The sequence below is a fragment of the Theropithecus gelada genome, chromosome 1 (assembly GCF_003255815.1).
Source record: "Theropithecus gelada isolate Dixy chromosome 1, Tgel_1.0, whole genome shotgun sequence".
Taxonomy (NCBI): domain Eukaryota; kingdom Metazoa; phylum Chordata; class Mammalia; order Primates; family Cercopithecidae; genus Theropithecus; species Theropithecus gelada.
In genome coordinates, this window is record NC_037668.1 from 186,559,170 (window position 1) to 186,578,605 (window position 19,436).

A 19,436-nucleotide genomic window follows, 5' to 3' on the forward strand; every position below is an offset into this window, starting at 1 on the left:
CAAGGTTGTGGAGAGAAAGGATCACTTATACACTGTCGGTGGGAGTGTAAATTAGTTCAGCCATGGTGGAAGACAGTGTGGTGACTCTTCAAAGATCCAAATACAGAAATGCCATTTGACCCAGCAATCCCATTACCAAGTACATACCGGAAGGAATATAAATCATTCTATGGTAAAGACACATGCATGCATATGTTCATTGCAGCACTATTCATAACAGCAATGACACGGAATTAACCTAAATATCCATCAATGATAGACTGGATAAAGAGAATGCAGTACATATACACCGTGGAATACAATGCAGCCATAAAAAGAATGAGATCATGTCCTTTGCAGGGACATGGATGGAGCTACTAGAGGCCATTATCCTTAGCAAACTAACACAGGAAGAGAAAACCAAATACTACATGTTTTCCCTTTTAAGCTAAATGATGAGACCACATGGACACATAAAGGGGAACAACACGTACTGGAGCCTTTAGGATGGTGGAGGTTGGGCAGAGGGAGAGGATCAAGAAAAACAACTGAAGGGTACTAAGCTTAATACCAAGGTGATGAAATAATCTGTACAACAAACCTCCATGACACAAGTTTACCTTTGTGACAAACCTGCACATGTACCCCTGAACTTAAAATAAAAGTCAAAAAAAAAGAAAAAAGAAAATGTATCATAAAGCCTCAATAATTAAGATATTGTGGTAATGACCCATTAATAGACAGATCAATAGAAAAGAACAGAAAATCAAAAAATAGACTTAGGTTGAATACAGTTGTTTTCAAATGTTGGAAATATTATAATATGGAAGACAAATCAGCCCTGTTCATATTAACCACAAAAGACTGAACTAGGACCAGTAGGTAGAAAAAGCTAAAGCTACAAGGAGACATCACATTTAGTTCAATAGAAAGAATTAATGTTCTAATACTCAGCGCTCACCAAAAATGAATGGAGTCTTTCTGAAAGTAGTTCTCTGTCACTTCAGATATTCAAACTTAGGCATAATGATCAAGTATGGATATTATATTAAGATTCATCATCAGATAAAAGAGAAGATCATCATGGTGGATGGGAAGTAGGACTAGATTGTAGCTCTGACTCAGATGGACAGAGCAGTGTGTGGAGGCTCGCATCAGAAATTTTAGCTCCAGAATGACTGCAACAACAAAGCAGGAATCCCAAGAGGACCTACAGACCCTCCAAAGGGAGTAGACTGCTCCTGTAGGACCCAGGAGACACCCCAAATACTGTGAGTGCTGAAACTGTAGAAGTGGGAAGGGGAGACCCTCTGCTCCCAAACACACCCCCACTGGGGAAACCGAAGGTCTAGTTTGCAAAAGAAGTTTCCAACCTTACCTGGAACTGAGTCAATTTAGAGAGCTGAGCAAAATACAGGAGTAGAGGAAGCAGCAGGAAAGGCCCTGGGAGCTCGCTGGGTCCCCAAGCAGGCCATTCCTGCCTGGCACCAAGGGACCCTTCAGGAGGGCGGCCAGAGGTGCAGGGGAAAACGCCACAGGGAGAAGGAAGTCTCCAGCTGAACTTTGTAACAATTTGAATAGGGCAAGGTGCCTCCTGGCCAGAACTCAGGGGAGGGTGTGAATCCAGCATGCAGACTCCACAGGTGAAAGAAGAAACAAAACCCTTTTCTTTTGCTGGGAGGCAGGTAACATGGGACAAGTTCTCAAGCCCTGCTTGCTCACTGCCTGGAAACAGCCTCGGGGCTGTTAGTGGGGGCATGGTAAGAATAAGACTTGCCCTTCAGATTGTGTGGAGGCTGGGTGAGGTCTGTGACTGCTGACTTCCCCCTACTTCCCTGACAACCTGCATGACTCAGCAGAGGCAGCCATAATCCTCCTAGGTAACTCCACTGACCTGGGAAACTCACCCCCATGCCCCACAGCAGACACAGCAAGACCTGCCCAAGAAGAATCTGAGCTCAGACCACGCCTAGCCCTGCCCCCACCTGGTAGCTGAAGACAAAAGGTGGGTAGGGTATGTGAAGACATATACTCTTGGGAGTTCTGGGGCTCTGCCCACCACCGGTTCCTCTCCATACTATCACAGCTGATGCTCTCTGGAAAGTGCCACCTCCTGGCAGGAGACCAACCAACACAAAAACACAACATTAAACCACCAAAGCTAGGAACCCTCACAAACTGTTTCACCCACGCCACCACCTCCACTAGAACAGGTGCTGGTATCCACAGCTGGGGAAGCCATAGACAGTTCACATCACAGGACTCTGTGCAGACAACCCCCAGGACCAGCCCAGAGCCAGGTAGCCTTGCTGGGTGGCTAGACCAAGAAGAGAGATAACAATCACTGCAGCTCAGTTCATAGGAAGCCAGTCCATAGGAAAAGGGGGAGAGTAGTACATCAAGGGACTAAATAATCTGAACAAAAGACTTCAGCCCCATACCTTCCCTCTGACAGAGCCTACCCAAATGAGAAGGAACCAGAAAACCAACTCTGGTAATATGGCAAAACAAGGTTATTTAACACACCCAAAAAATCACACTAGCTCACCAGCAGTGGTTCCACACCAAGAAGAAATCCCTGATTTACATGAAAAAGAATTCAGGAGATTAGTTATTAAGCTAATCAGGCAGGCACCAGAGAAAGGCAAAGCCCAATGAAAGGAAATCCAAAAAATGACACAAGAAGCGAAGGGAGAAATATTCAAGGAAATAAATACCATAAAGAAAAAGCAAGCAAAACTTCAGGGAAATTGGGCACACTTACAGTACTGCAAAATGCTCTGGAAAGTCTTAGCAATAGAATTGAACAAGTAGAAGAAAGAAATTCAGAGTTTGAAGACAAAGTCTTCGAATTAACCCAATCCAACAAAGACAAAGGAAAAAGAAAAAGAAAATATGAACAAAGCCTCCAAGAAGTCTGGGATTATGTTAAATGACCAAACCTAAGAATAATTGATGTTCTTGAGAAAGAAGAGAAATCTAAAAGTTTGGAAAACATATTTGGGGGAATAATTGAGGAGAACTTCCCCAGCCTTGCTAGAGACCTAGACAAGCAAAAACAAGAAGCATAAAGAACACCTGGGAAATTCAGCACAAAAAAATCATCACCTAGGCCATTGTCTTCAGGTTATCTAAAGTTAAGATGAAGGAAAGAATCTTAACAGTTGTGAGACAAAAGCATCAGGTACCCTATAAAGGAAAACCTATCAGATTAACAGCAATTTTCTCAGCAGAAACCCTACAAGCTAGAAGGGATTGGGGCCCTATCTTCAGCCTCCTCAAACAAAACAATTATCAGCCAAGAATTTTGTATCCAGCAAAACTAAGCATCATATATGAAGGTACAGTCATATATGAAGATACAGTCTTTTCCAGACAAACAAATGCTGAGAGAATTCACCACTCCCAAGCCACCACTACAAGAACTGCTAAAAAGAGCTCTAAATCTTGAAGCAAATCCTGGAAACACATCAAAACAGAACCTCTTTAAAGCATAAATCACACAGGACTTAGACAACCAAAAAAATGTAAAAAGCAGAAACAAAAAACAAAGGCACACAGGCAACAAATAGCACGATGAATGGAATGGTATCTCACATCTCAATACTAACATTCAATGTAAATGGCTTAAATGCTCCACTTAAAAGATACAGAACTGCTGAATGGATAAGAACTCACCAACCAACTATCTGCTGCCTTCAGGAGATTCACCTAACACATAAGGACTCACATAAACTGAAATAAAAAGGTGGGAAAAGGCATTTCATGCAAACAGACACCAAAAGCGAGCAGGGGTAGCTATTCTTGAATCAGACAAAACAAACTTTAAAGCAATAGCAGTTAAAAGAGACAAAGATGGACATTATATAATGGTAAAGGCCTTGTCCAACAAGAAAATATCACAATCCTAAAATATATGCACCTAACACTGGAGCTCCCAAATTTATAAAACAATTACTAATAGACCTAAGAAATGAGATGGACAGCAACACAATAATAGTGGGGGACTTCAATACTCCACTGACAGCACTAGACAGGTCATCAAGACAAAAAGTCAACAAAGAAACAATGGATTTAAACTATACCTTGGAACAAATGGGCTTAGCAGATATATACAAAACATTTTATCCAACAACCACAGAATACACATTCTATTCAACAGTGCACAGAACTTTCTCCAAGATAGACAATGTGATAGGCCACCAGATGAGCCTTCATAAATTTAGTACTCTCTCAGACTACAGTGGAATAAAATTGGAAATCAACTCCAAAAGGAACCTTCAAAATCATGCAAATACATGGACACTAAATAACCTGCCCCTGAATGATCATTCGGCCAAAAACGAAATCAAGATGGAAATTAAAAATTCTTTTTTTTTTTTTTTTTTTTTTTTTTTTTTTTGAGACGGAGTCTCGCTCTGTCACCCAGGCTGGAGTGCAGTGGCCGGATCTCAGCTCACTGCAAGCTCCGCCTCCCGGGTTCACACCATTCTCCTGCCTCAGCCTCCCGAGTAGCTGGGACTACAGGCGCCTGCCACCACGCCCGGCTAAGTTTTTTTTGTATTTTTTAGTAGAGACGGGGTTTCACTGTGTTAGCCAGGATGGTCTCGATCTCCTGACCTCGTGATCCGCCCGTCTCGGCCTCCCAAAGTGCTGGGATTACAGGCTTGAGCCACCGCGCCCGGCCGGAAATTAAAAATTCTTTGAACTGAACAACAATAATGACACTACCTATCAAAACCTCTGGGATACAGCAAAGGCTGTGCTAAGAGGAAAGTTCATAGCATTAAATGCCTATATCAAAAAGACAGAAAGAGTACAAACTGACATTCTAAGGTCACACCTCAAGGAACTAGAGAAACAAGAACAAACCAAACCCAAACCCAGCAGAAGAAAGGAAATAACCAAGATCAGAGTAGAATTAAATGAAATTGAAATAAACAAACAAAAAAAAAATACAAAAGATAAATGAAACAAAAAGCTGGTTCTTTGAAAGGATAAATAAAGTTGATAGACTATTAGCAAGATTAACCAAGAAAAGAACAGAAAAAATCCAAATAATCTAACTAAGAAACGAAACAGGAGATACCACAACTGACTCCACTGAAATACAAAAGATTATTCAAGGCAACTATGAACACTTTTATGCACATAATCTAGAAAATCTAGACGAGATGGATAAATTCCTGGAAACATACAACCCTCCAAGCTTAACTCAGGAATAATTAGATACCCTGAACAGACCAATAACAAGCAGCAAGATTAAAATGGTAATTTAAAAATTAACGACAACAAAAAAGTCCAGGACCAGAAGGATTCACAGCAGAATTCTACCAGACATTCAAAGAAGAATTGATACCAATCCTTTTGACACTATTCCACAAGATATAGAAAAAGGGAGCCCTCCCTAATTCATTCTATGAAGCCAGAATCACCCTAATACCAAAACCAGGAAAGGATATAACCAAAAAAGAAAACTACAGACTGACATCCCTGATGAACACAGACATTAAAATCCTTAACAAAATACTAGCTAACTGAATCCAACAACATATCAAAAAGATAATCTACTGTGATCACGTGGATTACACAGCAGGGATGCAGGGATGGTTTAACATACACAATTCAATAAATGTGATATACCACATAAACAGAATTAAAAACAAAAATCACATGATCATTTCAATAGATGCAGAAAAAGCATTTGACAAAATCCAGCATCCCTTTATGATTAAAACTCTCAGCAAAATCAGCAAACAAGGGACATAACTCAATGTATTAAAAGCCATCTATGACAAATCCACAGCCAACATAATACTGGATGGGGAAAGTTGAAAGCATTCTCTCTGAGAACTGGAATGAGACAAGGATACCTACCCACTCTCACCACTCCTCTTCAATATAGTACTGGAAGTACTAGCCAGAGCAATCAGATAAGAGAAAGAAATAAAGGACATCCAAACTGGTAAAGAGGAAGTCAAACTGTCACTATTTGCTGATGATATGATAATTTACCTAAAAAACCCTAAAGACTCTCCAGAAAGCTCCCACAACTGATAAAAGAATTCAGCAAAGTTTCTGGATACAAGATTAATGTACACAAATCAGAAGCTTTTCTCTACACTAACAGCAACCAAGCGGAGAGTCAGATCAAGAACTCAACCCCTTTACAATAGCTGCAAAAATAATAAAATACTTAGGAATATTCCTAACCAAGGAGGCAAAAGACCTCTAAAAGAAAAATTACAAACACTGCTGAAAGACATCATAGATGACACAAACAAATGGAAACACATCCCATGCTCATGGATGCATAGAATCAATATTGTGAAAATAGCCATACTGCCAAAAGCAATCTACAAATTCAATGCAATCCCATCAAAATACCACTATCATTCTTCACAGAATTAGAAAAAAAAAAATTCTAAAATTCATATGAAACCAAAAAAGAACCCACATAGCCAAAGCAAGACTAAGCAAAAGGAACAAATCTGGAGGCATTGCACTACCTGATTTCAAACTATACCATAAGGCCATAGTCACCAAAACAGCATGGTACTGGTATAAAAATAAGCACATAGACCAATGGAGCAGAATAGAGAACCCAGAAATAAACCCAAATACTTATAGCCAACTGATCTTCAACAAAGCAAACAAAAACATAAAGTGGGGAAAGGACACCCTTTTCAATAAATGGTGCTGGGATAAATGGCTAGCCACATGTAGGAGAATGAAACTGGATCCTCATCTCTCATCTTACACAAAAATCAACTCAAGATGGATTAAGGACTTAAACCTAAGGCCTGAAACTATAAAAATTCTAGACGTAACATTGGAAAAACCCTTCTAGACATTGGCTTAGGCAAAGATTTCATGACCAAGAACCCAAAAACAAATGCAATAAAAACAAAGATAAATAGTTGGGGCTTAATTAAACTAAAGAGCTTTTGCACGGCAAAAGGAACAGTCAGCAGAGTAAACAGACAACCCACACAGTAGGAGAAAATCTTCACATTCTATACATCTGACAAAGGACTAATATCCAGAATCTAAAACAAACTCAAACAAATCAGCAAGAAATAAAACAAACAATCCCATCAAAAAGTGGGCTAAGGACATGAATAGACAATTCTCAGAAGAAGACATACAAATGGCCAACAAATATTTGAAAAAAAGCTCAACATCACTAACAATCAGGGAAATGCAAATCAAAACCACAATGCAATACCACCTTACTCCTGCAAGAATAGCCATAATCAAAAAATCAAAAAACAGTAGATGTTGGCATGAATGCAGTCATCAACGAACACTTCTACACTGCTGGTGGGAATGTAAACTAGTAGAGCAGCTATGGAAAACAGTGCGGAGATTCCTTAAAGAACTAAAAATGGAACTATAATTTGATCCAGCAATCCCATTACTGGGTATCTACTCAGAGGAAAAGAAGCCATTATAGGAAAAAGATACTTGGACACTCATGTTTATAGCAGCACAGTTCGCAATTGCAAAATCATGGAACCAACCCAAATGCCCATCAAACAAGTGGATAAAAAACTGTGATATATATATACACACACACACACATACATACGCACACATATATACATAAATATACATACCATATATAATATATATTATATATACCATATTATATGTAATATGTATTATGTTATATTATATTATATATAATATATTACATATATAATATTTTTAATAGATGTGTGTGTGTGTGTGTGTGTGTGTGTGTGTGATGGAATGCTACTCAGCCATGAAAAGGAATGAATGAACAGCATTTGCAGTGACCTGGATGAGATTGGAGAATCTTTTTTTGGGGGGGGAGGGGACAGAGTCTCGCTCTGTCACCCAGGCTGAGTGCAGTGGCATGATCTCAGCTCACTGAAGCGTCTGCCTCCTGGGCTCAAGAGATTCTCCTGCCTCAGCCTCCTGAGTAGCTGGGACTACCGAAGACTCTTATTGTAAGTGAAGTAGCTCAGGAATGGAAAACCAAACACCATATCTTCTCACTGATACATGGGAGCTAAGCTATGAGGATGCAAAGGCATAAGAATGATACAATGTACTTAGGGGACTTGGGGAGAAGGGTGGGAGGGGGGCAAGGGATGAAAGACTACAAATAGGGTGCAGTATATACTGCTCGAGTGATGGGCGCACCAAAATCTCAGAAATCACCACTAAAGAACTTACTCATGTAACCAAACACTACCTGTACCCCAGTAACCTATGGAAAAATAAAAAATCAAAGTTTGGTGTCAGATTCATGCAAGGTTAAATCCAATCGCTTTTAAATTCCCTTCTGCTCTCAAGTCTCTGATTCTGTATAGTTCTCGGATTTCTTCCTAGATCTGATACTCCAAGATCATGTCCGCGGTACTTCATTAAGTTTCTCAAAGTATACTATAATTTACAACTTATAATCTTGATAAAATCATTCAGTGGTTATTTCACAATAATTCTGGCCAAGATCTGGACAGCGTAGTAAAATGAATATTTGTTAAAAGTGAATAATTTAGAAAGATGATGTTTCTTCAGTGTTTAAATGTAAAAAAAAAAAAAAGTTTCATAAATGTGTAGATAGAACCTTCCCCTTCTTTCTCAGACCGCAGACACTGACATATAGGCCATCAGATCATACCTATATAGTATGACTCTGATAACAATGGGAGTTTCTTCAGAATTTACTGGAGGAGAACACCTTCAAAGAGGCTGAAATACAAACAAGAGTTGAGTTTGTGATGGCACATGATATTCACTGATTTGAGATTCTTGGTAAGCAGGTGGTAATTAAAACCATGGGAAACACTGGAATAGGTAGCGTGTACAAATGAGAAGTGAAAGCAAGCCAAGGACAGAATATCAACATTTAAGAGGCAGACAAAGTCTAAAACAAGGGTGAAAAGAAATAAAGAAGTAGGAGAAAAACCAGGACACTTGTCTTGTGAAGAGAGGTTGCAAAAGGAGTGAATGGTTAAGAGAGCCAAATGCTACAGAGAAGCCAGGTTAAATATAGAATTGAAGATACTTGGATTTGGCAATAAGGTGACCTTATAGAGTTTAAACAAATTGATTATGATGGAATGGAAAGAGAGAAAGTAGCAGCAGAGAGACAAGGTCAAGGGACACACTTTTGAGGATGGGAGAAATGACTATGTTTTAGATGGATAAAATGGAACAATTAGAGAAGACATTAAAGAGGCAAAAGAGAGAAGCCACTGAACATGGGATTAAGTGCTCAAAGGAAGAAATAACCTTGGATGGAAAGACTGAGACTGGAGGGGAGGGACAAGGGTGAGCACAGAAGCAGATGAACCTGAGGATATGCCTCAGGAAGTGGCAGGGAGCTTCTACCTGAAAACCATTCTTTCCTTTATAAAATCACCTGCTAAAAACATGACGCAAAATGCCGAGTGGATGATTCTCTTCCTTAGAGGGAAGAAGAGCTGTCAAAGATCTTGATTAGAACCAAAATTCTCATATGTTAGGGTAAATGAACAAGGATTCAGAACATTGATTGGAAAAAGCTGTGAACTTTATCTACTGAAATACAGGAATAACCTGAATAATAACCAATGCTAACATGTGGCAAATACCTCTTTAAGTAGCTGCTCTATTTCTTCATATGTCAATAATGTAATTTTTCTGCCTTTGATATTAGAAAGGAGGCAAGAGCATGTGTTGATCCATTCATAACATTCTTTCTGAAAAGAGATAAAAGATTACAAGCAGAAAAAACCAGCATATTTATTCACTCACTGCTATTGAGGAACTGCTAAATACAATTCCTCTAAACATAACTATATTCAATTAACTTTATATCAGTTCAGTTCAAATATATGTGCAGAGGTGACTGGGTATTAACACAGACCTAAATCATATTATCTCTTATTGACAGGGTTTGGGATCTGGGTTGTAATGGGACAGGGGGTAGTGAAGTGCCATAAAAACAGATACAAAAAGATTGTTTTATTTACTAATGTCTAAATGGCCTCCTAATAAATTTTATGCAACTGAACAGGTCAACTGTGATTGCAGAATAACAATAGAAGTAGCAAACACCTACCTTGTACTTAATCATATGTGAGACTCTGTTCTAAGCATTATGCATATATTAACTCATTTGACCCTCAATATGAGACATTACCTATTATTATCCTCATTTTTTAAGATGAGGAAACTGAGAAATTGAATAGTTAAATGTCTTGCTCAAGGTCACAAAAATAGTTAAGTATGATGTTTGGATTCTTATCTAGGTGGTCTGTGCTTAACCACTAAAAAAAAATCCCTCTACCGCTAATAAAGTGAATGAATAAAGATTTGAGACACTTTTGGAAAAGATGCTCACCTTCTATCTATTGAGATATGGGAAAGGTCTATAGCAGGTTTTAATCACCTAAGGTAAATAGTTAAACTGTATTTACCTTACCAAGATCTCCTAACAGCTAAGAGCTGGTTTCAATGTTTAAAAGGTACATTATTCCTTATTAGTTATTAGTTACATTATTCCTTATTAGTTAATAAAAGCCCTGAGAACATGTTATCCTCTCTGGGAACAGAGATCTGATCACTCTAGCCAAAAAACGGCAGTGTGTGGTGAAATAATGACCCACTGTAGGCTCCTGAAATCAACCACGATGAGCAGTAATATACCTTATATTTCTCTCATTATTAGCCTTTTTTTTGTTGTTTTTTTTATGACAGGATCTTGTTCTATTGCCCAGGCTGGAGTGCAGTGGAGCAATCTCAGCTCGGCACAACCTCTGCCTCCCGGGTTCAAGGGATTCTCCTGCCTCAACCTCCTGAGTAGCTGCGAGCACCCACTATCATACCTGGCTAATTTTGTATTTTTAGTAGAGATGCAGTTTCACCACGTTGGCCAGGCTGGTCTCAAATTCCCGACCTCAGGTGATCCACCCGCCTCAGCCTCCCAAAGTGCTGGGATTACAGATATGAACCACCGCACCTGAACCCTGTCCAGCATCATGCAAATCTCCTTGGCTGGAAAGGAGCCCAAGAAACATTAGCTGGTGGGAAACTCTCACTAATGTCATCCAAATATCAGTCTAGTAGGTCAAATGCTAGAATGTGGCACAAGCCACACAGCATTACCATAGAGCCGCATTAGACAAGGCTTCTCTGGGAAACCATCTTCTTCTTTTCACCCTGTGGGATGTGGATGAGGCCACAGAAACCCCAAAGTCTGATGTCATAAAGATTCATGTACCACAGAGGTTTGTCTAGATCAGGGGAAGATGGTAGCAGTCCAGGATGGTGACGAATTTGAAATAAAAATAACCTTCATGAAGACGGAACTAACCATTTTTTTAAAGAGTACCTCAGTATGGTGTGCTGAGCCCCCTACCATAAACTTGCTTGATACACTCTTGAGAGGCCTCAGGCTTAGAGAAGAGGCATATCATTTTCTTAGCAGAAGGTCTTTGTGTAGGCTCAGTTACAGCCTTACCTCTGGTGTGAGAGCAGATTCTCAGCCTCCTCTGATAACACTCCCCCAGTTTATTTATCTGAAATCACTAGAAAACAGTTATTAAGTGAGAAAGAGTTTAACAGAGGACCAAAGTAGCACTAGTGGAAAGTGTAGGTCCTCAAAGAGATGGTCAGGTTATGGGCATCCAGTCAGGGCCTGGGGTGGCACAGGCAATGAATGGCCCATAGCACAAGGCTTCCACAAAATCTCATCTGGATGGTTTTATGTAAGTCCCTGAACCCTGAAGTTCCCTCAGGAAGGGCTCCTCATGATAGTGTCCTCCGTATGGCTATAGCCTTAACTTTTATAGGGAGACACACCTCAAAACATCTTGAAATCCTCATTCCAGATTGCCTTCATCTGAAAACCTGGTCTCACCACACAGAGCTCTCCCTCCTTTTAGGTAAATGAGGACTAAGTGTGTCATGGAGCTGGCCAGTGGGTCTCCACCACCATCTGTGGCAGGTCCAGCCTGCCAAAATCAGGATCCGCACCACATCCTGGGGTGGACAGAAGAAGGGGCTAGTCCCAGCAGGTATGAGAAGGTTTGAACACATTTCTAGATGTATAGTGTGGGCTCCAAGAGACTGCTTGGTTCAGAGGTATATCAGCCTGTTGTGAAGAACCCTTCTGAAGCCTTCCCAGAACCAAAATGAGAACTCAGACATTTCATTCAACTCTTAGATGAGAAGTGACATACATATACCTACATATTGCTTCCCTGACACGTACCCTAACTGTTCATGGTGTTTTAGTCTTATAATTTTCTACCACATGAAATTTGCTATTTTAAATTTGGATTTATTAATATATAAGATTTATTTTCTCTATACTCATCTGGACTTTTTAAAGGATATTATTAGCTATGTGAAATAAAATGGGAAAACTTTCAGTCATTATCTATGCTCTTACGCTGCTTATATAGCATGGGGATTACCCTACTGCTTGAGAGTCTGAAAAAACCTGTCTGAGGAATCCAGGCAATATTTTTAGCATTTCTAAAAATTAGTGCATCCAATTTTTCACTGAAAGTTGGCCAATTTTCTCCTTCAAGTATTAATGATACTTACTTTCTATTTTCCTAGAAAAGTCTCCACCTCCTAGAGATTTAAAATTTATTAGCAAGATGCTGTACATAAAATTTTTTATAACACACTGTTTAAAAACTGTGAGATCTGTCTTACATACAGAGACATAAAAATGCACATATGCAGTTTAAAGAGAGAATTGATCCTTATATTCCAGTCTTCATATGCCATAATATTCATAATAATTATTCTACTATTTATGGACATTTGAGTTGTTTCCAGTTGGGGGATACTTCTAGGAATAATCTTGGAATATCTTTCTTTTTTATTTTTATTTTCTTTAGATGGAGTTTCGCTGTTGTTGCCCAGGCTGGAGTGCAATGGCACGATCCTGGCTCACCGCCACCTCCGCCTCCTGGATTCAAGCGATTCTCCTGCCTCAGCCTCCCAAGTAGCTGGGATTATAGGCATGCACCACCATGCCCAGCTAATTTTGTATTTTCAGTATAGATGGAGTTTCTCCATGTTGGTCAGGCTGGTCTTGAACTCCCAACCTCAGGTGATCCACCTGCTTCAGCCTCCCAAAGTGCTGGGATTACAGGCATGAGCCACTATGCCTGGCCAGAATGTTCTTACATATGTCTCTTAGTCTAGAGCACTTGTGTAAGAGTTTCTCTAGTATATTGACAGATGAATAGAATTGTTTGTTGCAAGGTGTGTTGCAACTTTAACAGATAATGTTAACTGATTTCCAAAGTGAACGTACAAATTTATATTCTTACCAGCAGTATAGGAAGTACCTGTTGCTCCCCTATTCTTAACACTTATATTGCCAGACTTGGCAATTTCTTTTTTTTTTCTTTTAGATGGAGTTTTGCTCTGTTGCCCAGGCTGAAGTGCAATGGTACGATCTCAGCTCACCACAACCTCTGCCTCCCAGGTTCAAGCGCTTCCCCTGCCTCACCCTCCCCAGTAGCTGAGATTGCAGGTGCGTGCCACTGTGCTGGGCTAATTTTGTATTTTTAGCAGAGATAGGGTTTCACCATCCTGGCCAGGCTGATCTTGAACTCCTGACCTCAGGTGATCCGCCCACCTCGGCCTCCCAAAGTGCTGGAATTACACGCATGAGCCACTGCATTCGGCCTAGACTTTGTAATTTTTGCCAAATTGTTATGTAAGTAACGATATTAGTTTGTATTTCCCTTATCACTTATGAAATTGAACAGCTTTTCATAAGTATGTCAGCCATTTGGATTTTCTCCTTTGTGAGGTATACATTCAAGCTTTCTGCCCATTTTTCTATTGGGTTGTGTATTTTTATAATATTGGTTCCTAGAAGGTAATTTTATATTCTGGATACTGGTCCTTTGTCAGTTATAAGTGTTGCAAATACATTCTCCCATTTTGTGGATTGTTTTTGTTTTAATGGTATTTTTTTGATAAAAATAATTCTTAAATTTAAGGTAATCAAAACTATGAACATTTTCCTTTTGAGTTAGTGTTTCTTATCTCTTATTTTAAAAAACATTTGCCTACCCCTAAGATCTGAAATACCGTCTTCTAAAAGCTTTATAATTTTGACTTTCACATGTAGATTTCTAGTCGATTTGGAATTGATTTTTGTGTGAAGTACAAGTCTAATTTCATCTTTCCTATATAGATAACCAATATTCCTAGTTTTGGGGCTTTTTTGTTTTGTTTTGTTTTAAGACAGAGTCTCGCTCTGTCGCCCAGGCTGGAATGCAGTGGCGCGATCTCAGCTCACTGCAACCACTGCCTCCCGGATTCAAGCGATTCTCCTGCCTCAACCTCCCGAGTAGCTGGATCTACACGCGTGCGCCACCATGCCTGGTTAATTTTTTGTATTTTTAGTAGAGACAGTGTTTCACCGTATTAGTCAGGATGGCCTCGATCTCCTGACCTCGTGATCCGCCCTCCTCAGCCTCCAAAAGTGCTGGGATTACAGGCGTGAGCCACCACGCCCAGTCCCCTAGTATTTTTAATTGGAAAGTTCATCATTTCCTCATTAATTCTATATGCCATCCTTATATAAAAGGCCATAAATTTTTGGTTCTGTTTTTTGATTCCATTGACACAGTTGTCCACCTTTGAACTAACACTATGCTGTGTCAGTTTAGCTTTACAAGAAATTTAAAATATAAGAGGATGAGTCCTCTCACCTCATTTTCAAGAGTGTGTTAGCTATTCTTGATTCTTTGAATATCCAAAACAGCTTTTAGAGACAGTGTGTCAAGTTAAAAAAAAAAAAAAAGAAAAGAAAAAAAAAACCTGTTGGAAACTTGATTGTGACCCCTAGATTAGTGCTGTTTAATAGAACTTTCCACAGTGATAGAAATGTTCTATGTGTGCATGGTCCAATATGATCCCTGGTAGCAATATGTACTACTTAGCACTTAAAATATGGCTAATATGACGAAGAGATAAATTTTTAAATTTAAATTAATTCAGCTGGGCATGGTGGCTCATGCCTATAATCCCAGCACTTTGGGAGGCTAAGATGGGTGGATTACTTGAGGCCAGGCATTCAAGACCAGCCTGACCAACATGGCAAAACCCTATCTCTACTAAAAAGACAAAAATTAGCCAGGCATGGTGGCCTGTGCCTGTAATCCCCACTACTCAGGAGGCTGAGGAACTAGAATCTCTTGAACCCGGGAGGTGGAGGTTGCAGTGAGCCAACATTGCACCAGTGCACTCCAGCCTGGGCAACAAAGCCAGATTTTGTCTCAAAAAATAAAAATAAAAATAAATTAATTCAAATGTAAATAGCAATGTGTGGCTAGTGGCTACTGTATTGGACAGGACCGCTACATTCTCCTCTCTCTGAGGAAAATTGACGTCTTTACAATATAGAGTCTTCCAGTTCATGAACATGGTGTATCTTCATTTAGGTGTTTTAATGTTTCTCAAATAATGTTTGAACTATACTCCAGAAAGGAACTGATCAACTTTTATTAGATTTATTCCTAAGTACTTTATATTTTGAAATGATCATAAATATTACCTTTTGTGTTTCATTTTAGAACTACTTAATGTTGGCAGGCATTACATATATATACATATACACACACACAATGTACCCTGCAATTAATGGCAATCTATATTTATATATACACACACATATAGTTATATATATGCCATTAATTTTTTATTAATTGGGTTGTACCCAGTGTACCTATAGATACATTACAGAAGTTATATTACTAACTTGCATTCCTAGAATAAAGTTAACATGTTCATAATGTATTACCCCTCTCATTTATTGCTGGGTTTGATTTGCCTGTATTTTGTTTAGGATTTTGTATTCCACATGATACTGGTCTGTAATTTCCCTTTCTTGCACAATCCCTTTTGGGTTTTTGTATAAAAAGTATTCCCTCTTCTTTAGACCCTGAAAGAGTCTGTATAAGAATAGAATTATTTATTTCTTAAATGTTTGATAGGCTTGCTGTTGAAGCTGTCTACACCTAGAGCATCTTTTGGGGGAAGATTTTTGACTAATTCCTTTAATGGTATAGGACTAGTTGGGTTTTTAATTTATTCTCAAGTCTTCTGGGTTATATTTATTTGTCCATTTCATCTAAGTTTTCAAATGTTTGTGATAATGTCCTTCATAATCTCTTCTACTATCTTTTGAATATCTGAATCATCTAAATTACACATTCTTGATATATTTTTTTGCATCTTTTTGTCTTAATTAATCTTGCCAAAAGCTTCCCAATTTTACTCTTTTAGCAGACCAATTTTGGGCTCTCTTGATCATCTTTTTAGTCAGGTTTTCAAAAACATACCATACACCCATTTAAAGTGTATAATTCAATGGTTTTTAGTTATTCACAAAGTTGTGCAACCATCGCTACAATCTAATCCTAGAATATTTTCATCAGGCCCAAAGAAAGCCTGTACCTGTTAGCAGTTGTTCATTTCCCATTCCTGCCGCTCCTTTATGAGCTCCAGGCAGCCACTAATCTTTCTGTCTCTATAGATTTGCCTATGCTGGGCATTTTATGTGGATAAAATAATACAATATGTTGGTCTTTTGAAATATTTTATGTGCATAAAATAATATGTGGTCTTTTGAAACATCACAATATGTTACTGACTTCTTTCACTCAGCGTGTTTTCAAGGTTCTTCCATGTTGTTGCATGTATCAGTGCTTCTTTTTTACTGCCAAATAATGTTCTGTTATATAAATATACTGCCTTTTTTTTATCTAGTCAGCAACTGATGGACATTTAGGTTGTTTCCAGCTTTGGTCTATTATTGTTTGCTCTTGCGAATAGCACAGCAATGAACATGTGAGTGCATACGTCTTTTTGATAGAATGATTTATTTTCTTTTGGCATGTACACAGTAATGGGATTGCTGTGTTGAACCATAGCTTTGTTTTAAGTTTGTTGAGAAATCTCCAGACTGCTTTCCGTGATGGCTAGACTAATTTACATTGCCACCAAGAGTGAATTAACAGTATTCCTTTTTCTCTGCAGCCTCACTAGCATCTGTTGTTTTTCTCGACTTTTCAATAATAGCTATTCTGACTGGTGTCAGATAGTATATCATTGTGGTTTTGATTTGTATTTCTCTGATGATTAGTGATGCTGAGAATTTTTTCATACGTTTGTTGGCCACTGTGTATCTTCTTTTGAGAAATATCTGTTCGTGTCTTTTGCCCATTTTTAAGTGGGCTATTTGGTTTTTGCTTGTAGATTTGTTTGAGTTCCCTACAGATTCTAGATATTAGGCCTTTGTCAGACACATAGTTTGCAAATATCTTCCCCTATTTTGGAGGTTTTCTGTTTTTCTAATGACAGTTTCCTTTCTGTGCAGATGTTCTTTAATTAGGACCCACTTGTCTATTTTTGTTTTTGTTGCTACTGCTTTTGGAGACTTAGCCAAAAATTATTTGCCAAGGCCAATGTCAAGAAGAGAATTTTCTAGTCTTGTCTTCCAGGATTTTTGTAGTTTGATGTCTTACATTTAAATCTTTAATCCAATTATCCCAGCACCATTTAATGAATAGTGAGTCTTTTCCCCCTTGCTAGTTTTTGTCAGCCTTGTTGAAGATCAGATGGTTGGTAGGTGTGAGGCTATATTTCTAAGTTTTCTATTATGTTCCATTCGTCTCCATGTCTGTTTTTGTACCAGTACCATGCTGTTTTGGTTATTTTATTATATAGTTTGAAGTAAGGTAGTGTGATGCCTCCAGCTTTGTTCCTTTTGCTCAGGACTGCTTTGGCTATGTGGGCTCTCTTTCAGTTCCATAAGAATTTTTAATATTTTTTCAAATTCTGTGAAGAATGACATCGATAGTTTGATAGGAATAGAACTGAATTTGTAAACTGCTTTGGGCAGTATGCCCATTTTTATGATATTGATTCTTCTTATCCATGAGCATGAAATGTTTTTCCATTAATTGGTGTCATCTCTGATTTCTTTCAGCAGTGTTTTGTAGTTCTTCTTGTAGAGACCTTTCACCTCCTTGGCTAGATGTATTCCTACGTATTTGATTTGATTTTCTTGTGGCTATTAAAAGTGGAACTGTGTTCTTGATTTCACTCTCAGCCTGAACATTATTGGTGTACAGAAATACTATTGATTTTGTATATTGACTTAGTATCCTAAACTTTACTAAAGTTGTTTATCAATTCTAGGAGACTTTTGGCAGAGTCTTTAAGATTTTCTAGGTGTAGAATCCTATCATCGGCAAAGAGAGATAGTTTGACTTCTTCTTTTCCTAGTTGGAGGCATTTTATTTCTTTCTCTTGCCTAACTGCTCTGGCTAGGACTTCCAGAGCTATGTTGAATAGGAATAGTAAGACTGAGCATCCTTGTCTTGTTCCATTTCTCAAGGGGAATGGTTCAAGCTTTTGCCCATTCAGTACTATGTTGGCTATGGGTTTGTCATAGATGACTCTTATTATTTTGAGGTATGTTCCTTCAATGTCTAGTCTGTTGAGGGTTTTTATCATGAAAGGATATTGGATTTTATTGAAAGCCTTTTATGTGTCTATGGAGATGCAGTGTTAAGAGAGTAATTTCATAATGATAAAGAGTCAGTTCACTCTAAATGTATTTGCACTTAATAACATAGCTTCAAAATACATGAAGCAAAAACTGATAGAATTCCAAGAAAATAGACAAAACATAATTATAGTTAAGGTTTCAATACTCCTCTCCAAATAACTGATGGATCAAGTAGACAGAAAATCAATAAGGATATAGGACACTTAAATAAGTATCAACCAATTTGATTTGAACTCCATCAATAACAGAATAAATATTCTTCTCAATTGTACATGGAACAGTTACCAAGACAGATCATATTCTAGGTTCTCAAACAAGTCTCAATACATTGGAAAGGATGTAAGTGGTACAAAGTATGTTCTCTGACCACAATGAAATCATATTACAAATCAATAGCAGAAGAGCTCTGGAAAATACTCAAATATTTGGGAACTAAATATACTTCTAAATAACCCATGGATGAAAGAAGAATGCAAAATGGATATTAAAATGTATCTTACATGGAATTAAAATAAGAACACAACATATCAAAATCTGTGAGATGCAGCTAAAGGAAAAAGTTTGTAGTACTAAATGCCTACAGGGGGTTGGAGGGGAGGAGGTAAAAAGGTCTCAAATCAATAATCTCAGCTACACTTTAAGAAACTACAAAATGAAGAGCAAATTAAACCCAGAATAAGAAAATAAAAACAATAAAGACTAGACTGGAAATTAAGGACATAGAAAACAGAAAAATTGTGGAGAAAAATCAATGAAAGCAAAATCTGGTTCTTTGAGATCAAGAAAATTGGACAATCTTTGTGTAGATTCATGAAGACAACAAAAGAGAGGATTCAAAATTTCCATAACAGAATGACAGAGTGGTCATCCTACAATTATTAAA

The 19,436-nt window shown here is 38.3% G+C and overlaps 1 protein-coding gene across 1 annotated transcript in view; it reads right to left on the reverse strand.

The window, feature by feature from the left end:
• Positions 1 to 19,436, reverse strand: part of AXDND1 (axonemal dynein light chain domain containing 1) — a 185,853-nt gene that overhangs the window by 40,217 nt on the left and 126,200 nt on the right. Inside the window, exon 21 of the mRNA XM_025389451.1 lies at positions 9,588 to 9,695. Coding sequence (XP_025245236.1) covers positions 9,588 to 9,695 — 108 coding nt within the window. The remainder of the gene's footprint in view (positions 1 to 9,587; positions 9,696 to 19,436) is intronic.